Source organism: Hippoglossus stenolepis, chromosome 20 (assembly GCF_022539355.2).
Source record: "Hippoglossus stenolepis isolate QCI-W04-F060 chromosome 20, HSTE1.2, whole genome shotgun sequence".
NCBI lineage: Eukaryota > Metazoa > Chordata > Actinopteri > Pleuronectiformes > Pleuronectidae > Hippoglossus > Hippoglossus stenolepis.
Genome location: NC_061502.1, coordinates 9,390,028 through 9,417,710, shown reverse-complemented (window position 1 = coordinate 9,417,710; position 27,683 = coordinate 9,390,028). Strand labels below are relative to the sequence as shown.

Here is a 27,683-nt window from a genome sequence, read left to right as displayed (position 1 = left end):
CTCAAAAGCTTGAAACAAGTGAATAAATAGCAACATCTGCTGGTCAAATGGGAGTCACCATGAACTTGCTGTAAAAGTAAAGATATAGGTAAGTAGAACTATTTATGCTGTGACTATCTAGTAATTCCTGTCATTGTCTTTTTTTTTATTGGTATATAGATATAAACATTATATAAACAAATTCAGAACCTTTTCTTACTTATATTATTGTGATGTAGCCTGGAATTTTTTATCATGTGAAGCCTTATACAGTATAACGCATATTTAGAGACAAAACCAAGTGCCACGAAGGTTCCTTACATGAAGTGTCTTGCAAAATAAGTAAAAGTTCAAACTTTATTTTCCCCTCCCATGACACTACATGCAGTGGATCACCCATTCTGTCTAATTCCAGTACAGTGAGCTGTGTAGGGCAGCCAGTAGCTATTTAAAGACGGGATCCAAACTTCATCAATATACAACAAGGACAATGGAAAAGTCAATATTTTTATTGTATTATACTCAAATTATCAACAGTAATCCACGTATAGGGTTACAAGGACATATGTCACATTATTAGCTACTGTCTTATTAATACACTGCGTGGTAATTACATTTAAAACAAAACATATTTTCTAGATCATGTTTTCTAGGTAGAGTCTTCATGTTAAAAGAAACTAACTTAACTAAATTGCAGAATTGAAAACAGAAAAGCATTTCAGAAAAACTACTTTTTTAATGTTAATTCAGGAGAACAAAGCAGAAAAGTACATTATATTTTTTTCTCAACTGAATGCCGTACGCTTCCGTCATATTACCATCTAAATTTGTTATAACTTTTCTTTTAAATAGAAAAATACTAATCTTACAATCAAAATCCTTTCCAATAGAAAACAGAGTTCAGGACTGTTACTTTAATTAAATAAAGTGCAAAGGAAACAAAAGAAACAATAATACATAGAAGGATTTTTAATACCTGTTTGGACTCCAGTCAAAAGATACAATCAACATATGTTCATAAAAGAGTGTGGCTTTTTTTTTTTTTTACAATTTAGTCAATTTGTCAAATAACTAAAATACTGCGATAAAAGAGAGAGGTTCTCATGTTTCACCTCTAGGTGGCGGGCTGTCATTCTCACGTCCCTCCCTGTTCATCCATAATGGCGTCCTCCCGCTCGGCTTCATCATCTCCTCCTCCCTGCATCACCGGGGCGGGACCGCGGCGCGCGTCGCACTCGCTGCCAGGCGTTGGGCACTTCCGGCGGGCTCGGGTTTCCTTCGCCCCGGTATTTAAATGGGGCTGCAGGACATCAGCTGCTGTTCCATTCAGAGCCGAGCCGTGACAGACCGGGACAGCAAATAACCTGCAGCGCTTAAATACAAAAAAAAAAAAACCAAACATCTCCCTGTGAATATTTCATCTTTGAGAGGAGAACAAGAGTTTGGTTGTGGTGGTTTTGTTGCGGGAGCAGCGGAACAATAACCGGGGCTGTGACAGCAGCTCGGTGCATCGTGCTGGTGGGGGGGGGGCATTCCTCTGCCGGCTCCTCCTGGACCGAACCGAGCTGCGGTAACGGGATGTCGTACGTGACAGGAAGGATTTAGGGTTTTATTTTATTTACCTTTGTTTATTTACTGATAAACAGATAAACAAGCTGAAGGCAGTGCGGCTGTGGCCCAGGAGGATAGAGTGGCCTGGACTTCAGAGGACTGATGGACCGGATGGTGAGAGAGAGCATCTGAAGGGTCAGCGTTAAATTCCAATACAATTTTTTTATTGTGGACAAAATCTGAAGCTGAATATAATATCAGGCCAAATAATCATTTCATCACCCGTTTAGAACAGCAGGCCTCACACAGACTGCTATTTCTTCTATAATATATCTGCTTTTTTTGATTTGTGCATTTTTTCCCCCTTAAACAGACTTTTACCAGAAAATATTGGAGCTTTTCTTTGTTTTATATGTGAAGAAAAAAAAATCAGGACAAACACCCAATCGCTCAAAGACTCTATTGGTTGACAACCGCCCATCACCAGCATCTGTGGCTTCACCGGACCAACACCAGCAGCCATGTTCAGCTGGCTTGGGACAGACGACCGGAGGAAGAAGGAGCCGGAGGTCTTTCAGACGGTCAGCGAGGGCCTGAAGAAGCTCTACAAGACCAAGCTCCTGCCGCTGGAGGAGAGCTACAAGTTCCACGAGTTCCACTCCCCGGCCCTGGAGGATGCTGACTTTGACAACAAGCCCATGGTCCTGCTGGTGGGACAGTACTCCACTGGCAAGACGAGCTTCATACGGTGAGAACGCAGCACAGGGCTCATGTGGGAAAGAGAGGAGGGGATCACACACACAAACACACACACACACACACTGATAGGAAGGGAGAGACTGACACACCCAAACTGACTGTTCCCTCTCTCAGCCTCAGCAGTGGAGCACTTTGACAGCAGGGTGGAAGAAGAGGAGGAGGAGTGTGGTGGTCTTACAATAGAGTTAATTTAAAGAAGATAGAACTGCAATAGAAAAGAGTAAAAAACAAACAAGTGGAATAAAAGACAGAAATCATCCATCACACACACATACACACATGAAAACAATCAACTCGTTGGAGCCACGCCTCCAACGAGTTGATTCAATAAAGCCAAGCTTTATTGAATCCATAAAAAGTTTATTTGACAGACAACATAACACACACACAAACACAGAGAAACCCCTGATGCAAATGGAGGCAGCCTGGCACTGCTCCCGTCTCTGCAGAGGTGTGTGTATTTTGCATTTGAGTCTAGATGATCATACTGACGGATGGACATGTCAGCAGCATGTTTAGAAGTGAAATGTATCCTCTCCTTGTAGAGCAACTGTTCATGAACTGTGCTTAGTCCGAGAGTTCAGAGACTTAGTCGAGAGTGCGGAGCTGCCGGGGCCCCGAGGGGCAGGGGGTCTTGGGGACCTGGCTTATCTATAACACAAATATTTTCCGGGGACCCAGGAAGCAGTGTTGCAAGTGTTATGACTGTGTTGTTGTAGCTCATAAACATTTTCATATCAGTCGGTAACTATAATTATTACAAATGTTGCATTATTGTTTCTTTTAAGTGTAAAGACAGATTTTTGCTCCTGATTGAAAGTTGTGGTTTTGAACTCTTCTTTATAGACGGATAACGACAGCACAGATCGGAGGTAGATCACCCCGTTTATCCAGGAACATGAATGTGAATTCACTAGGTTTCTATAAAGATCAGTTTTAATTGTGATGATTAGAAAACATCAGAGGAGCAGAGTCACTTGTTGACCTGTGGAGTAATGTGCCTCAGTGCAGGGGCGCTGCCAAGGGGGGGCCAGGCGGGGGCCACCTTGATACAGTAAAGGCTATGATCAGAGTTTGTCCTTTTAAGCCTTAGGTGCAGCACACAAGTCTAAAGTGAATGAAACAGGCACATATAGTGATATTAACAGTCTATAATAATTTATAAAGCACTTTCTAAATAAAAAGGGAGTTCATATTTGTCCGACTGATTTTATTAAGTGATATTAACTGATGAAAAAGCGGCCATGTGCAGTAATATAGGAAATCGTGGATGTGACACATTGAAATGCTTCGAGATGCATTGTCGTCAATCGTAATGGAATCGTGAGGCTAGTGAAGGTGCACTAGTGAGTAATACAGTCAATACAGTCATCACAGTCATGTCAGACAGGCAGCACCTCCCACCTCCCACCTCCCAGCTCCTGTCCCTGTTGTACTGGTTTTTCTTTGCTTGTGTGGAGCTGAGTGGCGATGGACTTAGCTACCAGTGCCTCAGGTTTACAGCTAATAAGCCTAAAGACAAAAACAAATACAGTTAACTTGTGCTAGCAGATAGAATGAGGGTAAAACAAACAACATCTGAATGTGTATTTCTGGAAGTTTTCTTTCCATTAGAGTGAAAGAAGATGACATGGAAGAAAAATAGACCAAAATATAAAACAAAAAAACGTTTTTGCCTGTAGTGTCCTGCCTTAAACTGCGTAATTTGGATCGTAGACTCCTCATCTTATAACTATTCATTCTACTACCGTTGAGTATTTAACAATTGTGTGAGTGTGAGGGTATTATTATTTAACTTTTGGTTTTAAAACAAATATATTTCTTTATAAATAATGATGAGAAGTGCCCTTTCTCTCACCTGAGCCCCTGTCTTTGCACGTCCCTGGTCTCTTGTATGCTGCACCCATTTGAAGTCATTTTGCACACAGGTGCCAAATACACGTGTAACTTGACATAAATTCTGATGAGTCAAACCCCCTTCAACAGTAACTTATATGGCATAAAATAGGTTCATCTATAGTTTTATACTCAGAAGTCTGTCAGAGCTGGGGTATATTAGCAGCTGTGTGATGGACTGCAGAACTACTGCTGACATCTTGCCTTTCAGACGTACACACACACATGCACACATGCACACACACACACATACACTCTCTCTTACAGAGCCTTGTCAGTAATTAGTTGAAAGCTACAGAGAGGATGCTGTTAGTGACTTCCTGCCATAAGACAAGGCAGTGCAGACATCCCTGCTCGCTCTCTTCTTCCTCTGCTGCTGTCTCTGATTCTCACTGATCCTCTCTCTCTTTCTCTCTTTCTCTCTCCTCTTTCGTTTTTACTCTTTCTCTTACGACAACACCCACACACTCGGCGGCCTGACCCCCTCGCCACTGACATTGTAGCAGCAGGACGAGGAATGTAGAATTTGCTGAGTAACCCTGTGTCAGGGCTTCGACAGCCTTTGGTTTCATATCGCAGGGTCCCACTGTGGAACAGGGAGCAGGTCTGAAGGATGAAGCTGAACAATCTGTCAGCCTCACCTAAACTACGTGGAAGAGTTTGTGCTTTGTCATTGGGTCCATGTGCATTTATCCCCTATATGCTCACTTCTTTCTTAGGAAAACAAAATGGGGTTTGTGCAGAAATTAAATTATTGCTAATGATACGTTTTATTTGTACAGCACTTTCTTTTCTTAACAAAGTTACAGAGTGAATAACATAATGAACAACAACAATAAATCCAAAATGAAATTTAAAATGCATAAAAAATCACGAAGGTGTGACAGCTTTTTTAAAGAGGAACATATAAAAGGGATTTAAAAGCAGTAACAGATGCCTGAGGGCTAATCTCCGGTTGTAAATCCTCCCGGAGTTTGGGGGCCCGATAGTTTCTATTCTTAGTCACCAATCGGGCTCCAGGAACTACCAGAAGTCCACGATCAGCTGATCGAAGGTGGCACCCTGGCTCATGGAGAGTTAGTAAACCCTTGATATACGCATGGGGCTTAGTTGTGTAAAGCCTTAAAAGTCCTCAATAAAATCTTAGAATCTATGCAGAGACAAACAGGAAGCCAATGCAGCGATGCTAGAATCTGTGTCATATGCTTTTGGACCAATTGAATGTGATGCAGGAAGGTTTGAGTAATACAGAGGCATGGACAACCCTATGTTAATCCTATAGGCTGTGACTAATGATGGACAGCAAGACGGCTTCCCAATTGTAGTGCCAAAGCATCGCCTCCTCCATGTTGGCAGATGGAACATGGATCAAACTAAAAAGTCAAAGTAAATGTCAAATACATAGTTCTCATTCTCAAGTTAGGTTTTAATTAGTTATTTGATGCTATTAAAACAGGGTGAGACTGAAAGATTTAACCTTTGATGCCACTAAGATAATAGATTGATGTGAATTTCCAAAAGATTTGGAACGTAAGTAAATATGTCTATAATAAAAAGAGAAAAATGGATGGAGAGACAAGAGATACGAATGGAGGATAAGTCTTTCTCTTTGGCGGTTAGTCAGAGGGCAGTAATCTGAGCCTGTCTTTTCTTTTTGCCATGAAACTATTGATTTATTTTTTTTAATTTACAAGTACAAGTTTTCCTTCAAGGTGACTGGACACATTTTGGGTGCTGCAGCGATGTCGTAAAGTAAAGCTGCCGCGATGACGAATGTTTTCTCGTCGTCTTCTCCAGTCGCAGGTCGATGTGTGTGGCGCTTTGATGCTTTAAAGCTCATGAACTGGAACTTTTGAGGCTGAGGCTTTGGGAAGTCTGCGCCTGCGAATCTTCAGTTTTATCTTCGCTGGGCAGGAAGAAATGTGATGAATGAATGTGAGCTGATACGTATGTGGATTGCAAACACGCACACATAGTATGTCTCCTTTATCAAACATGCAACCTGGTAGATGGTAGCCTCCCCACAGACAGAGAGGAGGACTCTACATACACTGACAGAGACGGCTCTACCAGGCACTGCTTGCTCCTCTCACAAGATGTGTATATATATATATGTGTGTGTGTTTGTGGTTAAGACGTACAAGAGACCCATCTTTACATCTGGTTGCAGTTACCATACGTAAACATCCAACACTTGAAATTTATGATCCCTTTAGCAGTAAATCTCTTGTTTTTTATGGCCCGTGTTCGCAAAGTTGACAGAAACGCACTAATCTTCATTTCGAACATGCGTGTGGTGTCACTGAATTAACAGCCGGGGATTCAACCTTTCACCCTAAAAAAAAATATATGGCATCAAACTCAGTCGTGTTGCCATGGTGATAGTTACAGATGAGGTCAAATAGTTTGCATCAGTTGCAAACTATTTGTCTTAAAACACATTGGAAAATGTGCATTTTGAGATATGGAATGCAAAAAGTCTCCCTGAAGAATGTGCTCAGTTAAAAGCAAACAAGCAGAAAATCTACATCTGATTCTGTCCCCCTGTTTTCACCACGTCAGCTGTTCTTGATCACCAGTGAGGAAACACGCCTGTGGCGAGGTATTACCCCTGACCATTTGTCTTGTTAGAAAAGGAAGAGCTGAACCACATTCCTCTTTTTGCGTCCAAGGTTTGAGATCATGCTGCAGAATATTTGATAAATATATTCACTTTTTGCAATTCATGAGTTTACATCGGAACATAGGCAGTTTCCTGTCCGCGCAGGAGCCCCATCACTCAGAGTAAGGAGCTGATTGAGGGAAAAATGATTTCCTCTGTCCTTTTTGTCTCATCTGATCACAAAACTCTCCTGAAGGACTTTTTCTTTGTTTGGCAACAAACCTAATTCTGCTTATTCAGGAGCCAGTGCATGGCGGCCGTCCAGCCTGCGATGATGTAAAACGCCCTAATCTTGGTTCCAGCAGCTTCTAATTCAAGGCAGACTATGTTTCTGCCGATTTTTAAATCACATCTTACCATCTGTATCAGTTTCCTTTCAACATGATCGCTGTGAAAAGGCACGCAGGGCTTCTTTCGAATAAGAGGCTGAAGATGTGGCACACATCTGTCCTGCTGCCTACAGATGAACTTATCTTACACGGTGTAAATATTATCAAAACCATCTCATCTCTTGTCTTGTTTGGTTTAACGCCACGTCTTATGTCCCCATCTCGTCCCCATCTCGCCCCCAGCTACCTGTTGGAGCAGGATTTTCCTGGAATGCGGATCGGCCCCGAACCCACCACGGATTCCTTCATCGCGGTGATGCACGGCGACACCGAAGGCGTCATTCCCGGAAACGCTTTGGTGGTTGACCCCAAGAAGCCCTTCAGAAAGCTGAACGCGTTTGGGAACGCATTCCTCAACAGGTAGATGCCCACACACACACACACACACACACACACACACACACACACACACACACACACACACACACACACACATTTTGAATTGGGAGTTGGGATACACTGATGGCAGAAGTTCTTTTTGAGGTGTGTCTTTATACCAGGGTAATGCATATGATATATATATATATAGTGCAGGAAAGACTGAGGAAGAGACTGGTGAAGAACAAGAGAGTGAGAGTGACAATCCACACCACTGCTCTACATTCCTATGTGATTGAATTTCCCTCTGCTCACTGGTCAGGCTTTCCTCTGTTAGGGAGAGTGTGCGTGCGTGCGTGTGTGAGAGAGATGTGCTCGTCTTTTGCAGAGTCATCCTTCCAAAACTCTACTCTCTTGCGGTAGAGTCCTCACTGTGAGGGCCCACCACTGCTGAAAGGAAACAGCGCTGACTGTCAGTGGGGATTAGTGGGGGGGTTCACAGTGAGGATGACCGCTAACCTGTTGGTATTTATTCAGCTGGACAGAGAAAGAGAGGGAGAGATGGAGGAGAAGAGGCAGATAAGGGAACGTTAGAGGTCTGGTGTGGATGATGTTTGTTTTTAAAGTGTTTTACACTTCTGTCCTGATACTTTAATGTCTTTGTGTGTGTGTGTGTGTGTGTGTGTGTGTGTGTGTGTGTGTGTGTGTGTGTGTGTGTGTGTGTGTGTGTGTGTGTGTGTGTGTGTGTGTGTGTGTGTGTGTGTGTGTGTGTGTGTGTGTGTGTGTGTGTGTGTAGGTTTGTGTGTGCCCAGCTGCCTAACCCAGTGCTGGAAAGCATCAGTGTGATCGACACACCAGGGATTCTGTCTGGAGAGAAACAGAGACTCAGTCGAGGTAACGCACCACACTCGAGGCTCACACTTTTATCTTCCACTGTTTATGTTAGTGTGTGTGCGTGTGTGCGTGTGTTGCTGTGGATTCACTGGACCCATTCAGCTGCAGCCCCCTTGTCCCACTGATCTCTGAACAACAATGTCAGCATTTCTTTTGGACGCACACGTGCATGTGTTTATTTTAGCTCATAGCTATCAGGAGGATTATGCCTCATTCATTTCAAAGAACAGGAAGCAGCAACAAAAAGATCAGCCTCGAATGTGCTCTCTGTCTCTCTCACACACCGACACAAAATAAATGCACACAATGTATAGGTTTGCCTCTGCACTGCTCTGTGCTGAATTTAAAACATGAACAACACAGTGTACAAGGACTTTCACATGTAGAAATGATAACATAATGTCAACATAGAGACCCACAGATTTAAGAGGACAGTTTAAGTATTTGCACATGTTTTAGCAACCCAGGGGGAAGATCAGGTGGTTTTTACCACTCGAATAAATGTAGATGGGAAAATGTATGACGCTACAAGCTAAGCATCAAGTCAATTCACGTAATATATATTTCCGTGGCCCATCTATTTACAAAAAAAACAAAAAACATGTAGGATTATGGTGGTTTTCTGTTGTTTACCCGAATGTGTTTTTTCATTTTACTTAACATACACACTGAACTCAACAGAGAGAGAGTGTGAAGAGAAGTTTAGGTGTGAAAGGATCCAGAGAAACGTTGCCAGCTTTCTTACAGGTTGATGTGTGTCCGGCATGGCCGGGATTCCCAAAGCTGAAAGCTGGCATCACCATACCGACAACCAACATTAACAAAAGAGCTCGGATAATTTAAGACGGCTATAATTTAGTCTTTTAACATTCATCCCATTCCACTGTCCATTCCATCCTTTTGTGTGTTCTCTCTTAAACGAGACATATTATGCTTGTTCAGCCTCGTCTGTGGTAAAGGGAGCTCCTCTCCCCCACAGACAACACTGCTCCTGAAGCTCCTGAAACGCCTCGTCAGTAGTTTGGTATCGTAATGACACTGCACATCACAATACCCCACATTTGCATAATGACTGCTAGTCAGGTCAAACTAGAGTAGAGAGCAACATTTCCTACACACACTGGAAAGCGGTTGACCAATCACAACAGAGTGGGCCAGCTGGCCTATCAGATCAGAGTGGGCCTTATTGGGAGGGGGGGCCTTAAAGAGACAGGAGCTAAAACCAAGCGCTTCAGACAGAGGCTGAAAAGAGGAGCTATAGCAATGGACAGTGTGAGGAAAGAGTATTTTCTGAATGTTAGAGTATATAAACCTTTTCAGGTATTAACTCAAATTCAAATTGTTGAATAGAATATGAGAGTAATATGTCGCCAGTTGCACATCACAGTATCACAAAAACGTTGGTATAGTAATGAGATTTATATAGGATGTTGTTATTTAACTGATGTGTTAGCTGGTATGTTAGCATTCATGTTTGCTACAACATAATATTATATCTGTTGTGAAATTTGGATCAATATCACATAAAAGGATCAATGGATTAGTACTGGTGCAATCAGAGCAGATGCTGGTGGAAGGAACTGGTATTATTATTATTACTCATATGCACAACATTATAAAGAGAGTATCTTGAATTTCAGGGTGTTGACATGATGAAACATGCAAGCACACACACACATGCCGTTTCAAAGGCTAAATAAAAACAAGGAACAAACTGTGGTCTCTGGGTTCAGCACATTACTTCATAGGGTTGGGTCTTTTGTGGATTTTCCTCCAAACTTGAGCTCAGAAACATTTTAGTTACGGGAACATAAATTGTTAACCGAAGCTTCTCTGTGGAGAAATAAGAAAGAAATGCTGTATCAGCACCAACAGAATGTCATGTAATTGAAACAGACCCACATCAGCTCTGTTTTTTTCCCCATGAGGTCTCAATCCCAGTGTTCGTTAAAACGTTGTTGTCAAACCAAATAAACTTCACGGCGAGGCGTGGCCCGACCGTTGTCTGTTCAGATGTAACAAAAAATACAGGCTTATACCTAACGTCCACTGAGTCAGCACAGATGTTTTCTCTGAGGACAAAGTTTGTGTGTGTGTGTATGTAGGTGTATGTTCAGTTTCTTCATCCTATTTCATTTGTGTGTGTGTGTGATATTTGTATGTTGTGTCTCATCCTTTGCTTTTGTCACTTTTCTTTTAACCTGTTGTTTTATCAGTATCTTAATGTTTGTATGTGTGTGTGTGTGTGTCTCTAGATGAAGAGTTGTCAGGCTATAGCTCCCTACATAGATGCCATTATGGAGGTATTGTAGAAAATAAATCAGCACCAACCAGCTGCAAAAAGCCTGAATATAAACTTATCTTGGCTTTAAATAATTTGTAGAAGTTGCATGTTCTTCACCAGACACTTTGCCATATGGTTTGGGAAAAAAAAAAAACAAATTATATATATTGTATATTTGAGTCCATTTAACTGCATCGTGCTGTGGAGGAAACTGATGTCACCTTTTTGTAAGAGAATTTCTTGAGGGGGCACGTTGATGATGTTTCTAACACATGACCGACGCAAAACAGAGAAAAAAACTAAAATAAATACAAATATCTCTGCAATAAAAAGAGGTGCCACACATGTAGAAGACACAGGCGACATTTCAACTTGGAGAGAAGCAATTTGAGAGCTTATGACGACAAGGGCCGATGTTCTGTAAACAACAACACAAGATATCCACAGCAGAATTTATACATCATGTCCTGCCTCCTGCATGCTCAACCCAGGCGCCCCCCCCTCATTTGAATACTCTGGAGTTTTTCCTGTTGTTCATGTCTGAAAACTTTAGAGAAAGATATTTTAACAACCAGACATTCTTCGGGGGAGATGCTCTTGTTCCGCAAAGGATACACTCTAGCATTCGAACATCAAGTGTGTAAATTCATGCCCCCTTCTCTGTTTTTGATAATGGATGGACATCACGTCAGTGCCATTCTCCGTCTCAACCATGAGCATTGTACAGTTATAGTTATAGGAATCGAACAGATCTTTGTAAATTGACGGTAGGTGAGCCTATTCAAAAGCCCCCAGAATAATCCAAGTGTTACCTATACTGCATGTTAGCCCCTCTATGATAATACTACCAAAGAATCTTCAGATTTATATTGTTCCTATATGGTAAACAGTGAAATGAGCATTGCGGCCTTTCATTGGCCGACCAGAGAATAGTCTTGTTTTTCTAAACAAACCATATGAAAAGTGCTCTGTGTGAAAAACAAACCACTAAAATTCAAATTCTCTCTAAACTCTCCGCTCCAGCAGCAGCAGCAGCAGCGTGGCCTCTTTCTCCTCTCAGCTGGAACAAAAGGAAACATATTTCCATGTTTTACATGCTTACTGCTACCGCTGCTTAACTCCTGCTCACGTCCCAGTGAGGGGACTTTTGAATTATCAACATTGATTTGTACTGGAAGACATTTCCTTTCAAGCCATTTAAGAAAATGATTCGGCCTTGAGAGACAGTGATTCCTCTGCTTGGAGGAGCAGCTGTGGAACCACAGTATCAGCAGCTATTTCTGTGCAGAGAGATTTGTGCATCAGTCCAAGTCAGAATCAGATATTTTCAAAGTGATAACGTCTAAAACTTGATAGTGCCTGTAGAGTGAAGGTAGAAACAAACATAGCTTCTCAGAAAATCTTGTATTAACATGAAACTACTACCAACTGACAGCAAATGCCTCCTAGTTGCTCTTCAGTAATCTCAGCTGTAACAGGTTTGCCACTGACTGCATTGTCTTTGAAGTGTCCTTCAGTGTGGGTTGTAAATTTCAGTTCCCTAATCCCTTGGTTCTGCTCTTTTGTTCTTTGTTCTCCTCTCATATCCTGTGGAATTTGTCCAGGTAAGAGTCCTTGAGTGAGACAGAAAGTCACGAGAGTCAGTGATGGAGTCCTGCCGACAGACTCAGTCACTGACTTGTTATAACTGCATTTTCACTTTCACTTTCTAAAAGTATTCTAAAAGTCAAAACTTCATTTTTGATGCTAAAGATTAATGGAGTCCTCTTATTGAGTTTGAACCTTGGCTGCACCATCTCTATCAGTAAACACTCTCTCTCAACATGTTGCAATGTGGGCGTCCCTCCTCTATGACCTGAAGCCATTGCAAGGCCTTTCTCTTGAGGATGTTGCAACATCACAGTCCATTCTCACATTTTTGGGATAACAGATGATGTTGATCATCAGCGTAGATACTTGAACTGAAATTGAGGTCTGTTCAAATGCCTCTGGCGACACCGGGATGGGATGAGAGCAAAGAAATGAGGGAGAGAAACAATCTCTTCCTATCTGAAACCTTCATTCTTGTATTTCACAACGTGACTCTCGTGTTCCTCCCTCCTCCTCCTCTTCCTCCTCCTTTTCTCAGGGTATGACTTTGCCGCGGTCCTGGAGTGGTTTGCCGAGCGAGTGGACAGAATCATTTTACTGTTTGACGCCCACAAACTGGACATTTCCGATGAGTTCTCAGACGTGATAAAGGCCCTGAAGAACCACGAGGACAAGATCAGGTAATCTACGCCTGCTCGACTTGAAGACGTCCTCGTACCTAAAGCTACCCAAAGTAGTCCTGAAGCCTTCCTCACTCAGTGGATGCAAATAAACCTTAACGAGGATTCATGTAATATTAATGTGGGATGTTCTCTTTGGTTGTTTTTCTTCAGGGTTGTGCTGAACAAAGCTGACCAGATAGAGACCCAGCAGTTGATGAGAGTCTACGGGGCCCTGATGTGGTCACTAGGGAAAATAGTCAACACCCCTGAGGTATAGTAACCATCAAAAGCCCATATTTTTTAAAGTGGTAACCGTTGCATCATCCATTGATTTTTTTTTTTTGTTCTGAGAGGAAACTTTAAACCTTTTTACTTTTGTTTGGACATTTGTGAAAAATGTATTTGACTTTTTAGTTTGATCCATGTCCCATCCACTAACATAGAGGAGGAGGAGTTTATGACCCACATTGGTCTTTTATGTCTTTTTTATCTTGTTTTTGGTCCCAGCCACACTAAATGTCCTCTCTGTCCCCAACAGGTGATCCGTGTCTACATCGGCTCGTTTTGGTCCCACCCTCTGTTGATCCCTGACAACAGGAAGCTGTTTGAGGCGGAGGAGCAGGACTTATTTAAGGACATTCAGTCTTTACCGAGAAACGCAGCGCTTCGAAAACTCAACGATCTGATCAAGAGGGCAAGACTGGCCAAGGTGAGAAACAGACACACCCACCACACTGATGAGAATCTGACTGTGGCACAGTTACAGCTACAGTAGTTAAAAGTGATTCTCAGACCTGGGATGTAGTTCATGCTTTTTAGGAATAACCCTTCATTTCTTTATTCTTTTCATTTTGAACAATGCCCCTCCTGCTGTTATTGGACAGTGTCATGTTCCGATGGTCAGAGCATCACTCACTCGCCCTCCCCATCCTGTCCAGCTGTTAGCCTTGACAGAAAAAGCGTGTTGCTGTCTGAGAACCAATAGAACCAGACAAATGGTCTTCCTCTCCTCCTGAGCGAATGATTTCCTGTTTCCTCTCTGGACAGGAAGTCAGGTATGAGAGTCTGTTGTAGGATGTGCACATGCACACAACTCAAACACTGGGAAAGATGAGTGCATTTTTCCTGTGTAACAGCATATGGGGTGTGTGTGTGTTTTGGGATGAGCTTCAAGGACACAAGGTGGATTCTGGGAAACACACACACACATTTCACAGAAGCAACATGTTTTTTTCCCATTAGCAATGTTTGATTTCTTATTTGAGTTTTGATCATCCTCTGACTTCAAGGCCTTTTTAAACTGCAAATACTGTACATGTGTAAATGTAAATGGAATCTAGTAATATTTTGTTATAGGTTAATTTAATGATTATCTTGATATGTACGTCATTGTTACCTGAAGGGATTTAATTTTTTGGCAAGATGAAGACATATGGCAACATATGTTTCATGTGTTTTTTTTATTTCACACAACATAAAGAAACATAAATGAAATGTTAAAAATTGTGTGGGGGTCGTCGTGGAAACCAATAATGGCTTAAATGAAAACCACACTGAAACATGATACAAATATCATACAATAACTTCAATAACTGGAAAAAATGGTAAATGGTCTGTGTAGCAGCCTTTCTATGAGACTTAATGATTTCTTTTGTTGTTTTTCTGACAGAGTAACTGCTGAAATAGCTTGAATGTGATGAATAAATGCCTCTGTACGCAGGTTCATGCCTACATCATCAGCTCCCTGAAGAAAGAGATGCCCTCTGTGTTCGGGAAGGAGAACAAGAAGAAAGAACTGATCGGCAGTCTGTCAGATATCTACAAACGCATCGAAAGAGAGCATCAGATATCACCTGGAGATTTCCCAAGTTTGAAGAAGATGCAGGTAATGAGGAAAGAGTGAAGGAATGCAGATTTATAAATACAGGATTAGATTGATATGATCTAAACTTGAGATGTTTTTTTATTTATTTTTGTATTATTCTTCCAGGACTTACTCCAGTCTCAGGATCTCAACAAATTCCAGCCTCTGAAACCCAAACTCCTTGAAGCGGTCGACGACATGCTATCCAACGACATTGCCGGTCTAATGGTCCTGGTTCGCCAAGAAGAAACACAACGCCCTAACCCAGTTGTGAAGGGCGGTGCGTTCGACGGCACTCTGGACGGCCCGTTTGGCCACGGGTACGGCGAAGGAGCCGGAGAAGGCATCGACGATGCCGAATGGGTGGTTGTGCGCGACAAGCCGGCGTACGATGAAATTTTCTACACGTTATCTCCCGTCAACGGAAAGGTGACGGGGGCCAACGCCAAGAGGGAGATGGTGAAGTCAAAACTGCCCAACACAGTGCTGGGAAAGATCTGGAAGCTGGCGGACATCGATAAGGACGGGATGCTGGATGATGAGGAGTTTGCGTTGGCCAATCACCTGATAAAAGTGAAACTGGAAGGACATGAACTGCCTTCAGATCTGCCTGCACACCTGGTGCCGCCGTCTAAGAGGAAAATACCAGAGTAAATGTAAGATTATCCCCAAGTCCCTGCTCCGCAACCTGTAAGTAGACCCCCACCCCCACCACCAACCCCATCCCTAGTGAAAAGAATTCCCAATAGAAGAGGAAGTTTCCTGTAGCATCATAGCAAAACACTACAAATGCAAAAAGTAGACCGCAAATTCCAACTCCCATTCTGCCCTGTTGCTTCACCCGCACATCTGTAGCCTTTCCTTTCCTTCAAGAGACAAATATTAGAACAAAATATGCAAATTCAAATAAAATCAGCACACTGACTGCAAACCTTTATATGACGGAAAAATCAACATTTGTATTTTTTACCACAGAATTTAGGATTTGACTTTGTCAACAGTGAGTTAGATTTAACTGCAACATCTCTGCTGTGCTTTTACCAGGGTGGAAAAACTGGATCCGGACGAGTCTTTAGATCAGTGTCTTCTTTTTTTAATTCAAGGTGAGATATATTAGTTGTTTGGTTAGAGATGTTAGCACAACTGATACAGTGAATAGTAAAGAAAAACTAATTAAATTCTCAACCATGAAACACTGGAATATAGAAAAATGCAAGTTGGTCGGAACTACTGGAAGAAAAATGGAGAGAATGTGAAGACAAAAAGAAGGAAAGTCTTGTTGGAAGGATTATTTTAGGTATAAAATGCAAATAACCAGTTTATCCCCATTGAAACTGTGTCATAGTAACTATTATATTATATTATTATCTGTTATCAGCACAGTAAAGTACTACAGAGACGACTTTCACAAGACCACCCAAACATCTTTTATTTTGAGGTCCTGAATAATTTTTGGTCTCCTGAGAATTCTGGCTTTCGTTTAATAGAGACATATTAAACCGCTTCAAAGACTTCCTGTCAAATGTCTCGAGAATACGCACACACACACACACACACACACAGAGACAGAGACAGAGACACAGACACACACACAGAAATACAGGGTTTGTATTTTGACAGTGACACAGTTGAGCATTCTGTGTCACACTCCTGTTAACCCAAAAAGAAAATGGTCTAAATCAGTTACTAACTCTTTAACATGTAAAATGTGAAGTGCTGATGTTGGCGTGCGTGTGTGTGTGTGGGACGGCATTCATGACATCACCATCCTGTATTGGACAGAAGGACTTTAAATAGAACTTTCACGATGAAGGAGGAAATCTTTTCAAGCAGAAGAGAAACTTCAGAACGTCGAGTGGTTTGTCTCTTCGAGGATCTTTTGAAACTGTCGTGAATCCCGTGAACACGTCTGACGATACTGTGACTTTAATATGAAACTGTTCTCTGGGTGTCGTTCGGACACATCAGTGCTCTGACGTTCTCCGTATATATTGTGGGGATGATGAATGTTGAATGTTCATGGTTCTGTGGGGCCACATACTGAATCTTGTATGTATGTATGTATGCATATGAACACAGTGCTATTATTTGTAATGTATGTGTATCGAGTCTTAAACATTACACAGGCTACTGATGATGGGATTCTTCTGGTGGGTTATTAACTGAAAACTGAGATGACTCTGTTATTGTTCACTAAACTAACTCTGCAGTCCAGAGAGTGAAGATGCAGCTTTCTGCTTATTTTCTGATAACAAACACTAATCCACACATAATTCAATGTGTTTCTCTTTTTTTTTTTTTGTTGGTGAAGAATATAATTGGCTTTCTATGTCATGTATATAAACTGTACACATGTAATACATGTTCCTCACGTGTATTACTGCCAGTATATGGATTCATTATAACTGTATATCTCCCCAGCACAAGATTAAACACTAAACTAATTAAAAATTGGATGAAAAATATTCCAAACATGTTGGGAAAGTATTAACTCGTTTTGAGCCTTTAGAATTGATGTATTGAAAATTGATTTCCAGTTAATAGTCATTAACTCCTCTACCTGTGACGTCGCTGTGATTTTACTGTGAATCTAATGTACATAAGAAGACTACTTGTATTCCATGAGCACAGATTGTAAAAAATCATCCATCTCATCTCGTGTGCATTATGCATTATTAGCTCATATTTCACATCCACGTCAGAAGATAAAATATGTGCTTGTTGAATATGGATTCTCCGCAGAACTCGACACGCTGGTTTCAGATCCTAAGGGATTGCGATGTGAAATATTGTCTTCTGCTAAATGTCCCATGTGAAAAAACACAGGCGTTATTTTATCTGTTTTTAAGATGGCGATGCTTTGATTAATCTGTACTTCACTGCTTTCCTGTCGACATAAAGAGTCTAAAAGCATAATAAAATTCATTTACTCAACTTACTGCCTCCGTTTTGTTTAGAAGCTGTAGAAGTGTTGAATGATAAAAACAAACGAGCAAGGAAAGGATAATGATAACGATACATAAAAACAGAAATAATTTTATTTTGATCAGAATTACACATGAAAACTAAAAACGAAGAACAAAATTCAATGCATTGTTAAAATAAAGTGCATTATATTAACAGGAGAACCTTTCTTAATGAGAATTTTCATGAGGTTTATCCATATCTTCAATTCAGTTTAAGAATGTTCTCTATCCATGCTACTGTGTGTGTGTGTGTGTGTGTGTGTGTGTGTGTGTGTGGCTGTTTCAGACAGGAAGTAAAAGCATCCCCTTAGCCTGTGACCCAAAGACCCCTTTTAAAACGTGCACACACTTCGGGAAGATGCAGCACCCTCTCCTCTCACACAGGAAGTTCTGTTCTTGTCCACCATTTCCTGTGTTACCTACCCTGACCCTCAAACTCACACACACATACACATCCTCATTCATATATTTATGTAAATATTTGTGCTATTTGTGATCAGTCTCACAACAGTCAACTTAATATTTTCGAGTAATTTCATTTATTTGAATAATGTCTCAGCATCATGTGCAGTTCTTAAAGATACAACAATGAGAAACAAGGTTGTGAACACAGTTGTCAACTCACACTTTTTTAGTATATGTTCATGATCATTGAAGTCTTTGAGCTCATGAAACAATGAATGAAAATAAAATAAACTATAATTAGAAAAGTTAGAGTGAAAAGAAAACAGTCGATTATTTTAAGTGGAGTTATTTCAGTCTTTCCTGGAAACTGAGGAAAAACGACACAGAATGATGGAGAGAGCCCAGAACGAGCCCAGAGAGACGGACAGGCGGAAAGGTGTGAGTGTGTGTGTGTGTGTGTGTGTGTGTGTGTGTGTGTGTGTGTGTGTGTGTGTGTGTGTGTGCTATAGAGTGGGAGAGATGTAGGAAAAGGAATTTTAAGTCAGAGACAGCTGTAGCATGTTTGTCCCTGTTTGGGTTGGTATCTTATCATGTCAGGGGGAAACAGTATATCATAGACTGTGTGTGTGTGTGTGTGTGTGTGTGTGTGTGTGACTGTCTGTGATGGATGTGTGTGTTTTTCTGGTGGAGAGGCACGGATGAGGAAGATATATGTCAGGATTAAATGTATACACCCAGATACCCGAGGGAACGACTATTTCAGAACACAGGGTGGGGATGATGTTCTCCCACACACACCCAATCACACACACATACGCACACTCTCACAAACACACATACACATTGACATTGGTAATTGCAGTATCCATTGTATGTGACATGTGATGTAACAACATCCTTCAAATTAGATTATTTATAATGTGTATGTGTGTGTCCTGTATATTGTCTGTTTCTTTTTTTTACATGAATTTAGACTGTGACCCCGGATCCCTTGTTAAAACGTTAAAATGTCAGGATTCAAAGGACTCAAGGGTTTTGTTGACATAAAAGTTCTGAATGCAATGGAATTATGTTTCCTTATGCTTCTACCCGGAGCTGTCAGTAAATATCTAAATATAGAAATAGAATGAAGTTTTAAAAAAAAAGGAATACAAAGATTATAGGGAGAAAGACACAGACATGAAACCCTCTTCTTTCCAGGGCCCATGGAGTTCAGGTTGGTAGAGGTGACCTGCAGCAGGACAGACAGAGACAACTGGGCAGTCGGGCGTGGAGCAGAGATTTATGATGGATTTGAGGCGCAGGTAAACATGGGATTAGAGAGAAGTCAAGCAAACGCGGGGGCGGGGGAGTCTGGAGCTTGTTTTAATACTTTAGTGCACAGATAGACCTGGTGAAGACTGGAGCGTGGAGACAGAGCTGATTCATGGACGACAGGTTTCAGATATGCAGGTGGATTGGAACAAACAGACGCACACACACACACTCAGACAGGGAGAAGGAGGAACAGGGGACAAATAGGAGACACGAGGGAGCCGCAGGAAACATGAGGGAGAGGCCTGATCATGACATGCTGTTGTCATCTGCTTCTCTTCACCTGCCAGCGATGAGCTTCACCAGGAGGACATGGGTATAGTTCGCACTATAGTTCAAATTCCTCACTTGTTTCATCCCTCACTGGGAAAAGATGCCTGTTTTGTTTGTTGCCTGAACCACGAGCACGTCCACTGATGACGCTCTCTCGCTCACAAATGCCGCTTCAACGTGTGTGTGTGTGTGTGCGCTTGAGGGTGGAGTGGTCACAAGGTCGGACAAGGGGTGACACCCTAGTGTTAATTGCCCTCTGTCTCCATGGTAACACAAAGTTTGAGGACAGGGCATGATGACACAACAGGACACACATTTAATAAAAATTTGACATCAGTCTTTTTCATGGTCAGGTGACGTTTCTCATATTTTAAGTATTCACCAAGGTCTGTCGTTTGGGCTGTGATCGTAAATGAACATAAATAAAGACAAGGACGGACACTTCACGTGTTGTTATAGAAACGGTGTCAGGTCACATGTTTCTGCCGTGTTTGTATCCTGTGACTGAAGGAAACAATTAGTGTGTCTCTGTGTGTTAAGGGTAACCTCAGGTCCTGGTGCTGGCCACTCCTTGAACCTTTTCCTGGCTTAAACAGAGGCCATGGACGAGGTCAACACACACACACACGCGGGAAAACTTGCATTTACAACACATTGGTTAAGCCCATTGACTTAAACATACATTTCCATTATACTTCTTTTGAGACTCCGGCCAAACAAGCCTGACCTTTGACCCTGAGCATAACAATCATCATTGTTTGGAAACAGGAAACAAATCGGGAACAAACTTTATACCTTTAAACAAGGGAATCATTTATCCAAAGTGTTACCACGGTTACAGTTGTAAACAGGTGGGGTGGACGAATAAAGTCCATTGTATTAGGTTTTATCATTTTCATTTTAAATCGTATATAAATGAATATTTTAACCCTCAAATATTTAATGCTAAAATGCATTTTTTTTTTAATTATTTGCTTTATAATATTATTATTATTATTATTTATTTTTTAAGTTCAGCAAATTGGTCAACGGTGGTTATTTCAAGCCTGCTATATAAATACACTTTGCCATTGAGCGTCTCAACATATTTATCAAAAGGAATCCGTTGTGTAACAGCCTGTATGGAGACACTGTTTCTCAGGAAAAAGAAAACAACACGACAATACTTCACATTCCCATTACACAGAGAGATAAGACAACACGCCACACTGCTGTGATCCAATATCTCCTCCATGTGTTGGCCTCCACCTGAACGACCTGACAGAGCATATACAGGATGTTGCTGTTTGATAAGCTCCGATAAAATGTTGGCGTTTTCAGTCATGATTTCATTGGCATCAAAACAAGAAGACACACCTTAGATATTCTACTATTTCTCTTCTTGGTATCAGTGACAGCGACAGATACTATTTACTGCACAGAACAAATGCTAATTCGAGAAGATGCAGGATGGTTTTAACTCACTCATCATCTGTTTAGGATTGTGATGGGGTGTCAACTAAATCTTTCCTGTGCTGATATTAAGAATTATTTCGGATGCAATGTAATGTGAAGTCCGTCCTGTTCAGTTCATCCTGGGTTTGGTTATTTTCCTGTATAGCGTGTGTGTGAGTGTGTGTGTGTGTGTGTGGAAGTATTTGTGCACACATGCAGGAAGAAAGTTTTCATCATTGTTATGTAAGACGTCCAAATAAGGAATTTTCTGATACGTTATCGGAGAACATTATGTTCACCAGACTGACTCCGCTGTGGACAGCAGGTCCCATTCATTCAGGCGTGGACGCTCACTGGTCGTTAGTTCAATTCTAACCTGACCACCGTGAGTTCCATGTGTGACTTTAGTGTAACTTTTAAGGTGGTGTTGCACTCAAATGCATCTAAACGCAGGAATTAGACGGTCCCGCATTTGTTGCTGTTCTTTTCTTTTAAAGTTTCACTCCATTCAAAAATCAGTTTTGCTTATTATTATGTCACTAGTTCATTCCATATATTCAAAAGTTGCACTCTCCGCCGCACATTGCAGTTTTCTTTTGATTTTGTTGGTATGGATAACCTACCTAAACATTTATTAAATCAATCAAGTATACTTAATTAACAACATCCTTCAAAATTCCCCATGGGGAAATTGTTCTTGGGCCAAATAGCTACAGCAGCTGCAGAACAGTACATTGTGCAACAAACAACAAAAAAATAAACAGTACACAAGGACATATTGTGTAAGACCCAGAACAATGATGCAAAAAATATAAAACACTAAAAGGTTATAACGCATTAAAGATGGAAAACAAAAAACTGGCACAAAAACTTAAAAACCAGAGTGTAAAATGTGTAAAGGTTATTGAGATACATGGCCGAGTCAACATGTTTACTCAAGTAAAAGTAAGTACTTTCTATCAAACATACTTAAAATATTAAAAGTTAAAATAGCAACGGTCAACCACATCATTTTGGTGGGGTCTCTGCTGCTGCAGGAGGCGGGGTCTAATGAAAACTGCCCGCTCTGATTGGATCAGTGGATCAAATCCCTTCTCGTTATTGATTACTTTAAAAAAAAAAAAATTTAACACAATCTGTAAAACAGTGCATTGTAAAAATAAAGTGGAGTAGAAAGTACAGATATTTGCTGATATACAGTATGTAGTACAGAAAAGTGAGAAGTACCTGAAATAAATCTACTTAAGTAAAGTACAGATACATGAAGTAAATGTACTTTGTTGCATCCCACCACTGCTTGAATGTCATTTCCCTTCATGGAACCAGATTCATCCTGTCTCCATCAGCTCCTGCTCCACTTTTACTGTCTGACATTTGTAAAATCAGTGCCGCAAGTTCCTTGTTTGGATTTGCAGTCTGTTTTGTAGTGTTTTTCATTTCATTGCAGGCAGCTCAGTCGTCTGAATGAAGCCCGGAGGATCGCTTCATCACTTGATAAGTGAGCGTCTGTCAACCGAACAGGTCAAGGGCCAGGACGAGGAGAGGATGTGCCCAGAGGAGACAGGGGACATTGTTTGCGAAACATTTTCCTCTGTAAGTGACAGACAGGATGTATTCTCGGGAGACACAGAGCTTATATATAAACACACTAATGGTAATCGCTGAGTAATCAAAGCTCAGCTATAAATCTGTCAATTTAAAAAGAAATGCAGCTACACACTTATTGCCTTCTCCTCTGTCCTTACATGTAGACATTACTTGTGAAAAATAACTTTCAATCCTTTTGCAAACCTCCAAAACCAATACAGTGGAACCCTTTGTTTTTTCAAACCCTGTCTACAAATTCCAGTGATTGTGAAAATGACGTGCATGAGCTGTCAAATATCTATTATTTATGATAAAGGTATAAGGTCACATATTTATGTGAGAAATGATTCCTATGTTCAGATTAATCTAATCTAACAGCCTTTTTGGTGTAACACAAATACATTGTTGTGTATCATTGAGCTGTGATTGGAACAAATTTAAAGGAGAAACTGATCAGAGACTAAATTCATCTTCTCTTCATATGTCTCTGCTGCCACCCAGCGGTTATTCGCGGTAGTGTAATACCACACTACCATCTCTGTATACTATTTAGTGTTGTCTACCTCTTCATTTACCTGCCTCAGCACACTGACAACTGGGTTTTTAGTTGGTTACCAATTAACTGAGGGATTTTTTGAAATTTTAAATGTATTTTTAAACTGTAAAAATATTTGGTTCCTGTGAAATGGATGTGATATTACTTATTTCCTCTTTGGTCAAAAGGTCAAGTGCTGTCCAGTTCACCTGATCTGCACAGGCTTAAGATTTTGGGTTATAACAAAAAGGTGAAGCACAGGGTGACAGTCGCTAGAAGCACAAGGTCTCTACCACACAAGGTCAGTGATCAGACTCTGATTTCTAAAGTTGTCAGTATTTTCTGTGCTAATATATCGAAAGAAATAGAAAGAAAGAAATAAAGAAATATAGAAAACAAAACTGTAATAAAATAAAATAAATATAAATATAAACCTATTGTGTTTATATAAGTAAGGTGTTAGATGTTTTTACTTTGACATTGATTTACATGTGAGTCAAGCTTTGAACAGAAATAATTATAATCTACATTATTTTCTTTATTGACTTCATAGCCATCTATGTGATGTACAAGACATCAGTGTTTATGTGGGTCCAGGTTGATGAAGCCTTGAGAAACCGCTCCACAAAAACCCAAACCTCAGACTCAAACAATCTGAATTAACTCCAAGGGGAATCAAGCCTTTAGGGAACTGGATTAAAAGTAAAACACCTCTTTCTTCTGGTAATATGAGTGATAATCTCTCCGTCAGATGTTCTCAATCCGCAGTTTAGTGTCTGATGTCCCTCAGAGGCCAGCAGATGTCACTCTTCTCTCCTGCCCTCTGAAGTTAGAAAATGTTTCATATTCTGGTTTCCGAAGCCTCGTTTACAGCCAAATGAGGACTTGTTTAATCTGATTGGGGACTGTAATTAACTCAGTGAGTTGGTGTGTGAAGGATCATAACCAAAAAGTAAGTAGGGGAATAAATAAGGGAAAATATATGATGACATTCCAGACTCCCATTTCCAGACGAACTGACAAACTGAAAAATCTCCTCTCACCCCTGAACATCCCCTCAGATGACATCAATGCTGTGACGCCATCACCCGGACTTTCTTTAAATAGTTTCAGACCCAGATTCTTATTTTCATGTCCCGCCCCCCTTTCGCCTTCATACGTGTGTGTTTATGTGTGTGTGAGCTCCTGATACAAGGTTTGTACTCACACCATCAGACGACCAATTACACAACGTGGTTTGATTAGTTTCGGGAGAACCTGGCTGAGTAGATCTGCATATTAATGAGGGAAAAAATGTCCAGCGGGAGATGAGGGCAGCGCGAGTGCAGCTTTGTAACTGTGACGGTGTTTTTCCAAACACCAAACACCTTCATCAATGTAATGAGTGCTCAGCGGATCAGTGGTAAAATACTAAAGTTGATGAGCACAGGATTAAATCCACATCTCGCTGCATCTTCTGTCATGTTGGATTTGCTCTGATGAAAATATTTGTTCGTGATGGTTCATGAGGCCAAGACGAGAGCCTCGGACATGTGCTATTAAATTTGCACATAAGCACGCGGGTCTGCCAGTGACTATACGTGTAGCAGGATGAAATCAGGACACAAGCAGCCTGAGCTTTTACTGTCTGGTGGTGAAAGAGTTCAGCTACTTAAAGAGAAGATGACAGTAAAAATATATTCATGAAAAAGTGAAAAAATACTCTTTCCTCATATCTAAATCATTTGAGATGTTATACCACCAGGTCCAGCTCATTACCAGTGGATGTACTTACTGCCTCAATTTTTGTGCGCTGCTGTAATTTTTAGGCCATTGTGTTTTATGTCCAATTATATAGTTACATTTTATTCTATTCTTTATTCTTCACTTTTCTCTGAACATTTCTTTGTAAAATAAAAAGTATTTTTAGGTTAATTTAGAGAATAGGTGGCTCATAAACAGGGGTGAATCCAGGGTTTCTGGTTAGCTCCTGAAGTGTCCAACTCTCCTGTCACTAGTTTAAAAAGAAAACACTAAATCTAAAGCCGTTTTAAGACGTGAACTCTGGAGGAAGTCCGCAGAATTAGGTCCAGACTTTCTCCGGAGGTTTCCTTTCCCAAATAAAGAATGCAGCAGAGATTCTCCACTCAGACACATGACATAATCATTCTGCTGTGGAGATGAGGATCTCCTGCTGTGTTCTCTCATCATTCCCTTTGACCTTCTGCTGACTTTTTACCAGGGGGAATGGCCGGAGAAACTCTGCAGAAAGTTCAGAGTTCAGTGCATATTTCACCACCCGTGAGGTATTTCTCAAATGTTTTAGTTAAATAAAGGTAGCATTCAAAATTTGACACAAGTATAAGTAATGTTTTGCATATATATATAAAATGTACTAAAGGAAGCTAAAGCAAATGCACTCATTCTGCAGAATCACCCACTGATAGATGATAATATGACAACTTGAATGGCCGTAATTTTGCAGCTAGTGTAAGTGAAACAATTTCTATCAACTGGAACCACTGTGTAGTTTGACCTACAATAAAACAGCACATTATTTATTGATTGCACTTTTTATTATTGATTTACAGACGTGTGACAGCCATGATTTAAGATTTTGTCTGTTTGAAGATGTAGGGACACATAAAGCCATTCCATAATGATCAGTGCAACCATGGCGACCTTGGCCTGAAAAGCTCCAGCGTTAGGGAACGCACACAAACATTTGTGTCTTTACACCGTGCAACTGCTCCTTTATCCCGACAGTAAAAGATTGTTTGCTCACAAAACGCCGACAGAAAACACAATCTGCCGTGTTACACTTCAATGGGGAATTCATGTGGCGCTGAGGGAGACTGAGTGAGATATGAAGATGGGGGAAGAGAAAAATAAAAGCCAGCGAGAGTCAGACGAGAGTCTGCAGATGAAAGGTGAGAGAAGAAGGAGAGTGTGAACAGAGCAGTCACTGCGGCGATGGTCCAGTCTGGAGAGAGGGACACAATGGGATGCCATGAGGACACACACACACAGACACAGACACACACATGAACACACGCATGTGTTTATAAATAACTAGTTTTTGATGTCAGCTTTTCCTGACAGATGGAATCCACATAAATTAAACCCTGAGAGAAAGAGCAGCATATAGGACGAAGAGAAAGAGGCGGCAGGAGACGTGAGCTTCCTGGTGTAACTCTATGAACCACAAAAAAGTGTCACTTTAAGACCGGCTGCCGTATAACTTGTCCTGTCACGTTGTCATGGTAATAAGCATCAGCACATTACACCGCATGCCTCTGGCTGAACAATCCGATGGTGATTGGGCTCAGCGGTCCCGATTTCTGCACAGTCCCGCGCTGTCAGACACATGCTAATGCTGCTCTGCATGACAAAAAGAAAAGGAAGGAAGAAAAGAAACCAAAGAGTAAAAGTACCTCGTAAAGCAGCCATCCGCTGTGCTTCAGAAATTAAAAAGGAAATTAAAAATGGGGTATTTAACTGATATTAGGAGAGGGAGAGATGGAGAGATGAGAAAGGGGCGAGAGGGGCGACCGAAAGGACCGAGATCAATATCTTCTGTATAATTAACTACAGCTTCCTGGGTTGCTAGGATACCGAATAGAGATGAGAGAGGCAGAGAGAGAGAGAGAGAGAGAGAGAGAGAGAGAGAGAGAGAGAGAGAGAGAGAATAAAGGATGAGGATGTAGAGGTGAGGAAGAAGAGGTAGAGGAGGGAGAAAGGGGAGGAAGGGTGTGTCTGATCTTCAGGGGGCTGCATGAATAATTAGTGAGATATCGATACTGACTGTCCCCTTCATCTTGACGACTCATCATCATCATCATCCACACGTCCCTCCACTCTCATTTATCTTCTTTACTTCTTCTTTCACTCTCTCCTCCCTGTCTTAATTCATGTCTCTATGTTTTGTACTTTCTCCGTCCATCAGGTGGTTTTAGTGTATGTTCTTTTCAATATAACCTATTATTAGAGCTTGGAGACGTTTGCAAATTACTTCATGATGTTTTCCTCTTCTCTCTCTCTCCATTTCTCTTCATCAGATACTTTCTCACTCACTGTAAATCTCTTGTAAATGTGCACACAGGTTTAAAAGTCTGAAATCATTCACTTTTAGACTTATAATTAGAATCTATTAGCATTTAGTCATAGCAAACATTTCATACATCCTCTATACATTCGTCATTTGGATGAGAGTTGAATGAAAATAGTAATTCGGGGCGTTCACTTTGAATCTGAATAACAGCTTTTTACATGTGATCTCATTGAACAGTAATGCTGGATTGGTGCACTGCTCCTTTAAATGGAGCAAGAGGATGGGGAGAAC

At 41.0% G+C, this 27,683-nt stretch overlaps 1 protein-coding gene across 2 annotated transcripts; it reads left to right on the top strand.

Moving 5' to 3' along the window:
• Positions 1-1,215: 1,215 nt before the first annotated feature.
• On the top strand, positions 1,216-17,782 carry ehd3 (EH-domain containing 3). 2 transcript variants are annotated; one of them, XM_035144515.2, is made up of 9 exons: positions 1,216-1,704; positions 1,904-2,278; positions 7,420-7,596; positions 8,351-8,448; positions 12,861-13,002; positions 13,156-13,255; positions 13,523-13,693; positions 14,705-14,869; positions 14,975-17,782. In XM_035144515.2, the coding sequence occupies exons 2-9, from the start codon at positions 2,052-2,054 to the stop codon at positions 15,500-15,502; spliced, it is 1,608 nt and encodes a 535-aa protein (XP_035000406.1). In that variant the 5' UTR covers positions 1,216-1,704; positions 1,904-2,051; the 3' UTR covers positions 15,503-17,782. The 2 variants fall into 2 exon arrangements, with proteins under 2 accessions (XP_035000406.1, XP_035000405.1); XM_035144514.2 differs by having other exon boundaries at positions 1,216-1,725.
• The last annotated feature ends 9,901 nt before the right edge of the window (positions 17,783-27,683 follow it).